At 31.3% G+C, this 8,850-nt stretch overlaps 1 protein-coding gene across 1 annotated transcript; it reads left to right on the forward strand.

Moving 5' to 3' along the window:
• Positions 1-476: 476 nt before the first annotated feature.
• LOC106767185 (VQ motif-containing protein 4) lies at positions 477-1,520 on the forward strand. Its single transcript, XM_014652025.2, has one exon. The coding sequence runs from the start codon at positions 646-648 to the stop codon at positions 1,366-1,368; it is 723 nt and encodes a 240-aa protein (XP_014507511.1). The 5' UTR covers positions 477-645; the 3' UTR covers positions 1,369-1,520.
• Positions 1,521-8,850: the final 7,330 nt, after the last annotated feature.

An 8,850-nucleotide genomic window follows, 5' to 3' on the forward strand; every position in this document is an offset into this window, starting at 1 on the left:
ACATATTAAAAAAATTATATTTATAATTTAATGATAAAACTATATTAAAGTTTTATAAAAAAACGAATTCTATTTATTCTCTAAAAATCAAGATATAAAAACATATTTTACCCTTAATTAAATTGACTTAAAAATGAAAAAAAAAAAGTGCTCATAAAAGGAAAGCCAAATTTGACCAGAGTTAACAAATTAGTCATATTCATGAATGATTTATTAGAAAGCAGAGAAATCATTAAAAAAATCCAGAGAAATTAAATATTTGGAGACCAAGTGCTCCATTAAAGCAATTAATAAAAGAAAGTAGAGAAGCAAAAACGGTAAGTATGATTAGAATGGTGGTAAAAAAAATAATTAATTAAATAATATTGCAGAAAAATTAATTGAGGAAGTTGACCAGTCAATATTAAAATTAAATAGAAGAAAAAAAGAAGAATTAATATATATAAGGAATGTTTGAAAGAAATGTGCATATAGTGGTGTTGAAGAGAGTGGTTAAATAGCGCGTGGGAAGGGAAAAGGGCCCTACGAATACATTTCTCACCAAACCAAACAAAACTTGCATTACATTACATTACATTACGCACCACACTTCTCTCTCTTTCCTTTCTCTTTCGCGTGTGTGTCTGTTGCTTGAAGCAGTCAACGATGGAGTCCAAATCCCCTCGAAGGTACCAAGAGCACCGCGGCGGCGTCAACCTCCTCCCTTCGCCGCGACACAGCCACAGCTCCAACAGCAGCACAAGCAGCAGCAGCAGCAATGGCCTCCACCACACGCAATTCACGCCTCTCACGCCAACCGCGCCCTCCCCCACCTCCTACCCGCCCAAGCCCCTCACCAGATCCGAATCCGCCAATCCGTACCCGACAACCTTCGTCCAGGCCGACAGCTCCTCCTTCAAGCAGGTGGTCCAAATGCTGACAGGATCCTCGGAAACCGCGAAACAAGCCTCCTCCTCCTCCGCCTCCAAAGCAAACTCCGAAGCAGCCAGGCCCCACTCCCACATCCCCCCAATGAAGAAGCAATCCGGGTTCAAACTCTACGAGCGCAGGAACACGCTGAAGAACCTCAACATCAACCCTCTCCTACCTGTCTTCTCCAACACCGTCTCAGGATTCTCTCCTCGCAACACCGAAGTCCTCTCACCCAGCATCCTCGACTTCCCCGCACTCGTTCTCAGCCCCGTCACGCCTCTCATACCCGACCCATTTCACCGATCCCGCTCCATCGACACCCAGGCCGAAGACAAGGCCATCCAAGAGAAAAGCTTCTTCTTGCATCCCTCCCCTGCATCCACCCCTAGAGACGCTGACCCTCCTCGCCTTCTGCCTCTGTTCCCCACCGCCTCCCCAGGTTCTTCTTCCTCTTAAATTTTCATCATCATTTATTAGTACTATTACTATTACTATTTACTATTCCCTTCCCTTTCCCTTGTCCTTTACATTTTCTGTAAGATTCTTATATATATTTTTGTGGCATTCATGAGGACCAAAGAGAGACAAAAAAAAAAAAAAAAAAAGAAGATAAACTTGTAATGGCTTATGCAGAGAATGGAACCAGAATCTTGCTTCAATTGTATCTAAACTTTTCTTCTTCTTTTGTTTATTTATTTGTTTGTTTGTTACTTTGGGTTTTTATCCTTTCTTCAATGTTGATTACGAGGGGAGCGCAACTGCGGGAGAGGCGAAATTTAATTTGACCCTTTTGTTTGTGGGTTGCTCTAAATGCTAATTATGAGGTCGTGGAGAGAAAAGCGAGTTTGATTCGAAAATGCGAAGCTTAATTATCTTTGAGTATCAATAAATTGGTCAATTATTAGGAGGCATGCCGATCGGGGTATTGGGAGGTATGGCAATTTAATGAGAGAAAAGGTTTACTACTTGTACTAGTAGCACACTATCTAACCATAAATTTGGGTCTTTTTCTTCAAAAAAAGAAATGTAAGTTTTAATGTGGTTCCTGCAAGGTCGCTGCGTATATCAGAGGATTTAATTTACTTGGTTTCCCTGACTGTCAAATCCTTCAATTAATGCCGAATTTAAATTATGTGATGGAAGTGAATTGCTTCCGCTTGAGGGCAATACTAATAATGATGATTTCAAGGAACGTTATAGCTAAGTGCAGTCCTTGCAGAGCGGTGGTGGGGATAAGAATTATGAAACTGGTGAGAGAGTGAGAGAGTGAGAGAGTGAGAGAGAGAGAGAGAGAAATGTGGTGGTTTACATGGATAGGAAGCAAAGGCAGTGTTGGGCTAGCTGTCAAAGAAAGAGTAGAAGAAAGGGTAAGGAATCTTGACCCTTTTTGTTGTCTTTCCGAGTGAGGGGAAGGTGCCAAGAAAAGATGCAGGCATTGTATGTGTTTTTGTTACGTAGAATAGAACGCATCCACCGGTTTTATTATGTTATGTATGTATGTACTTGATGCCTCTCTTCCCAAAGCACCGCAGCCTAACAGCAGGAAGGACAATGTAGATAGATAGATCCATTCACATGTGTTTCTTTCCCAAACTCTAAACTCATCCAGGTGGTGTTTCTCTTAGGACAGGACAACAACATTTGACAGAACATTTGGTGTTGTTGTTTAATAAAATTAAAAAGGGGTTAGTGTTTGTTTTTACTGTGAAGAGAAAAAAAAAAGTAGAATTTGAATGTATAGTAGTATAGTAAGAGGTGTTGTTGAATGAAAGGTTTGAAGAGGAGGAAGCAATGATGATGGAAATTGATGAATTGAGTGGGGAAAAGGAAAAGGAAAAGGAAGTGGGTGTTGTGATGATGAAAGGGAAGAAAAGATGTGTTGAATGATTTTTTAGGACTTAGGAAGTGTTGGTTGGTGGTGCATTTATTGAGAATTTGAAACTCAACATGTGCACTGCTCTGAAACACTAGTCCCAGTCCCATTATCAACGCCATCATCTTCTTCTACTACACTTTGCCTTTCGCTATCATTCAAACAAACATCTAACACAACATGCCTCATGTCCCATCTTTTCATTTCCACCATTTTTATTACTATTATCAACCATCCCACCAATACCTTTACGCCATATGTCTCTCTACAACAATTTCATAATCTACACACAATAATCAAAAATTATAATGCAAACACACTTATATTCTTTTTTTGTTTAAAACTACCATTTGTTGACATAAAGAAGACCCTAGTTAATACTTAAAAAAAATAACTAATTTATTTATATGATGGTTGACAAACAACTTTGACTCCTTATTCAACGCTCGAGAGAAATAGGTGAGAAGGAAATAAAAAAATAATAAAACTCAAACCATTTTTTTTCTGTCTCGTGCCAAAGAGAATAAGAAAAGATAAAAAAACTTTTTGTTTTTCCTTAAATTTTCAGATATTTATATATTTAAATTTTTTAATAGACAAAATTGTATGTTAAATAATAATAATAATAATAAATCTTTGTCTATGATTTCAAGCAGATTTCCATGCTATCAGCAATCGTAATGAATTTAAATGTAATTTCTCGTTTCAAACAGGAAAGAAAATCCACGTGTAGATCTCAAATATGAATTAAGAAAAACATACTAATGTGAAAAACAGAACAATTTCGACAGTTTGGGCGTTTGTAACTCAAACGTTGACTTAATTCAACGGCAAAATTGCCTATTTTAACGAATTCCAGGAAAAGCAAAGCATGCTTAATAGAAAAACTAAATTGTTTAATATATGAAAAAGTAAAATGTGTAATTAGTATAATTATAAATAATCATGTAATAACATACTTTCACTCGTTGATCATTAAAAAAAAATGTTCATTACTCTATTTAATAATTTATATAACTTACTACAATGATTTTGAAATAAGCACGTTTTAGTAAAAAAGAATATTGGTCATCTTAGAGAACACATAAATATTGATACATAAACTTTTATCATTTATAATCATCATATCAATTCTAGTGCTCTTATCCCTAGTAGGGATGACAAAAAAATCTGTGTTCGCAGGTACATGCGGATTAAACCTGTTCTGAATAGTTGGTATCCGCAAGTAATAGGTATTCGCGGGTAGCGGGTAGCAGGTTTTTTAATATCCGCTTTTTATCGGGTCGAGTTCGAGTTTTGCATTATCTGTATATGTGGATACCCGTTATCCTCTTAAAAATTAAAATTACATCTCTATCCTTAGTTTCCTCTGCATAAGTCCCCCTTTTCTCTCCCTATTCTCTTACTTAGCACTCTTTCTTCTTCCTACCATTCTCTTTTTATTTTACTTTTCTCATTAACTTCCCTTCCACCTATCACATTTTTTCTTCTCTCCTTTTCATCAAATGTTGCAGTCCACACTAAAAATACATTTTATTATTCTTTATTTTATTCTTTTCTCTTCTTTAACTCCCAGACTCATTATAAGTACTTTTAACTTAAAATTTAAAATATTTCAATTTTTTTTTTCAATTTAATTTGGATTATTTCATTTAAAAACTTATAAACTATTTTTTTTTAAATATTCGCAGGTTGAAAACGAATATCCAACAGATACCTGCAGGTTTTAAAATACCCACAGATATTTTTTAAACGGATATCCAACAGGTAGCGGATCGGATGGCGGGTATGTTTTTATCCAATGAGTCGAATTGCGGGTAAACACTATCCGTACCCAATCCGACCCATTGTCATCCCTAATCCCTAGTGTAGAGTTTCATAAGAAAAAGAACTTTATATTTCTTCTTACATGATCTTATAAGAGACACGATCATTATAGAATATCCTAATGATATTTTTTTTTTAAAGTGTAAATAATCGGTTTAATAAGTATTGATGTATTTTTTTTTAATAAGAAAAAGAATCACACTCAATAACAACAATTTTAATTTTGTGTAGAGTTTAGTAGTACTTTAAATGATTAAACATGTATCTGGTCATTTTTAATAGTTGTCATTGTTTATTAAAGAAGAAAATATGTTAATATCCAATTAATCTTAAGAAATATTAATGACTTTAAAGTTAATGATAATATCCAATTAATTTTAAAGAAACATTATGGATTTTAAATTTATACAACAAAACATTAAAGGATAGAAGACTTCTTGCACATTATCGTTAATTTTCTTTTTCAATAAACATAAAATATGTCGATACTTTTAATATAGACTAATTGTTGTATTATGAGTGCAATTATTTTTTATTGTAGCAAAATCAAAATATGTCAATATTGATTATACCAAATTAGTTATTTATACTTTTCAAAATATGTTCAATACTTTTAATATTCTTAACTACACTTTTTTTAAACATTACAAAATAATTTCTTCCGACACTAAAACATCATTAAAAAGGATGTTTTATATATTGGCTTAAAACAATATTAAAATCGATGTGAAATGGTGAGACAATAACAACTCTAAAAAAATCATAACTCTATATTCTTTTCTTTTAAAAATGAAGGGATTTAAATCAGCAATACTGATATGTTATGATAGTTTTAAAGCAATTGGAAAAAATAAATAAAAGAAACATAGTATCTTTGATTACTGCTTTTTCAAAACTGTTTATGTCTATTTCAAAGGATAATACACATATTAAAATATATAATTATCTTTGATTTATGTTAACAAATTAACTTTTGTGTAAAGAAATATCTGTATAAACTTTTACTCAGACAGATAAATATAAAATAAAGTATTCTTCCAAGAATGAACACAAAGTAAACCCAGGCTTTTATATTGAATGCTAGTGTCTATATGATAGAAAATATTAAATATTTTTGAATTATTCGAAAAAAGTAGATATCAAATCAGGTTTAAGTTACGATATATAATTAAATTTTTTTATTTTTACATCTTATAATCATCAACTAATAAACTCATAATACAAAAATATCATAAACTAAGAATAAAATTTGTGAAACATTTTCTCAAATATTTATGGTATTATTTTTGATAAAATTAAAGTTGTATCTCGATAACTCGTTTAATAAAAAATGATATTAAAGTAAAAGTCTAATAATGTAGTTGATATCTAATTTTTATCGAAGAATCTGAGAAGCACTAAATTAAGTTTCTTACATAAATGATTTTGTTGTTTGAAAATGTGTTAAACCTACATAAAATGAGTATACACATACAGCTCAAATTTGATTATCTGAAAAGTTAGCCTTAAAGGGAAAAAATATAAGTCTAATTTCACAGAAATTACACCGACTTACCTATACATCAGTTGTACGGGACCACCATGTCGTATTACGAGTAGGATTGAATCAAATGAATAAATTGAATTGAATATTATTCGAAATAAATTCTAAAATTTAATAAAATTAAACTGATCTTTATAATGATTTAAATAAGCCAAAAATGGAAGTATAGCAAACTTTGTCATTTTGTCCGTGCGAACTATACTAGTTGTCACGAGGTTTTCAATAAGGTTATTTTATTTGAGCGATATTTTTCATAAAAAAAATTAAAATGATTAACTTATGAATTAATCATTATATAAATACTTTTGTATAGAATTATTCTAGATTTTTATTTTTAACTTATACAAAAATAATTTCGTTTGCTATTTTCTTACAGAAAATTTATCTAAATATATTTTTAATAAAATTGATTAATGATTTGAAGTTAATTAGGGTTTGGACATAGAAGAAGATTAATTTAAAATATAATAATATTTTGTTATAGAAAGTGTGGGGGCTTTTATATATATATATATATATATATATATATATATATATATATATATTGATGTTGACAAAAAAATGTATATAATTAATAATAGAGGTACTTGAAGAGCAGATGAAGACAAGAAGAAGATGAACACAAGTTGGGAGCCATATATAGTTTGAGGTACATTGAAATTAAGATTGGATTGATGCTGACAATTACTTCAATAACCAGCAGCCACCATGCCCACTTGGCAACTCTTTATCTGCCGCCAAAGCAGAAGTTTTTTCCACTTTTCACATGCACACATAATTGACCAACAACATTGAAAGGGACGATTAAACTATTTACGTTGTATTTAACATGTTGCAGAGAAAAGAAAACAACACGGGTTTCACTTTCCTACCTTGTTCCACTGTCTGAGTTGCCTTGTTAATTTCTCAGAAATCATGCATGTTACTGTAACTCTTCTTGAAACCTAGATTAGATTCAGGGAAGGAGCCTTTTGCTGCAATCATTTTGAATGAAGATGATGACCTCCTGCTTCCATCATTCTTTCACTATAACCAACCTTATACATAGAGTTTGTATGAATGATGCATGAATAAATATATGAATAAAGAAATAAATTCTTTTAAAAATGGAGTTCTGTCTTTTGGTTAATCGGATTAGGTTTCTTCTATACTTTTGTTAATCACAATATCATCATGCAGTTATTATACCTTTTTATAATAATAAAGAAAGAGCTAGAAAAATAATTAAATCTATTGAAAGCTATTGCATTATATTAAATGTCAGATGTTAGATAAATTTTCAAATATGGATTCAAGTAATTTCTCTGAATTAAAATTCAATTCAAATCGAAGTATTTTTTATTAGGAAAAATTATAATTATATAAGCTTAAACGTATATTGTTTCCAATAGTTGAATATTTTAAAAATAAATAAGTACGAAAACATCTAACGCATAACCTAAATATATAACTACATAGTTGATACAATTAATGTCTTAACACTTGTTTAAATATCCGTTCTTAAAATATTATGTCTCAAACAAACCATAAATGTGAAAATGAGAAAAAAAAAATACTCACAATAATAGAGAAAAATAAAAATTTATGTTAATAAAAAAAAGTTGCATATCCTTCTCTTGTTCTAAGCAGAAAAATAAATACTAAAATTTTTTAAAAAAACCTTTTTTTTTTAAATTTCTCCCAAATATAATATAAAAAAAGAGCAAAATGTAATCTTTATCTAAGGAAGCATGGTGTTTTTATATAAGAACCAACCATGGTTTCCATAGAAGTTCCACCAATGTGGCACTTTTTTCCTTCAAAACACTTAAAGATTTTGATTAAACTAATCAAAATTTCATACTATACTTTGTCTTATTTATTTTTCAAATATTTTTTACCCTAATTTGCCTTGGACCTATTAATCACTCTCCTTACTTGTGTAATATATGATATTGTACACATCATAACATTCATAAAGGTATCCATCGATGCACACGATAATCAAGACACATTCATCCTTCGTTTTATCGTTAGGACTTACACTTGAGGATAACATACAATTGATAGGAAATGAGATAGAAATTGGTTTACAATCTTACATGTTAAAGTGTCACAAGATCTTTAGTAAGTACTTCTTCTAAGAAAGCCAAATCTTCCCATCTTTTCAGTCTCAGTAAATCTGCATCTCTAAATTCTTGTTTGTCGATCCTGAGTCCTTTTTATCAAGCTCCTCAACTAACAGTGCCTTCAATTTCTATATTTAAGCTTTATTGGATCCTACCTCCAACATGTCATTAACATACAACAACAAGATAATAAAATCATCTTTATAAAACCTATTGCAATAAGTACAATGGTCTGAATTTAATTGTAACCAAGGTCAATGAAGGAATCAAATTCTGTTGTACGAACATGTGGACGTCTGCTTTAAATTGTACAAAGATTTGTTCAACCTGCAAATCAAGTTTTCTTGTTTTTTAAGCCTTTTATTAACAGTAACCTTGTGGAGAGTGGGACCTCACAAGCGATACCCTTTCACATTGTTAGTGTAACCTAAGTTCTTAAATTCTTTTTCTAGTTTCAAGCTTTACTTGTACTTTGGATTCCTTGAATACTAGTAACACATTTGAGTTCCTCTTGATGAGGTCACCCATAATCTCTTAGAGTAATGATCAATTGGCAAAATACTTTGCTCCTCCTAGGGATAATGCCA

Source organism: Vigna radiata, chromosome 7 (assembly GCF_000741045.1).
Source record: "Vigna radiata var. radiata cultivar VC1973A chromosome 7, Vradiata_ver6, whole genome shotgun sequence".
Lineage (NCBI taxonomy): Eukaryota > Viridiplantae > Streptophyta > Magnoliopsida > Fabales > Fabaceae > Vigna > Vigna radiata.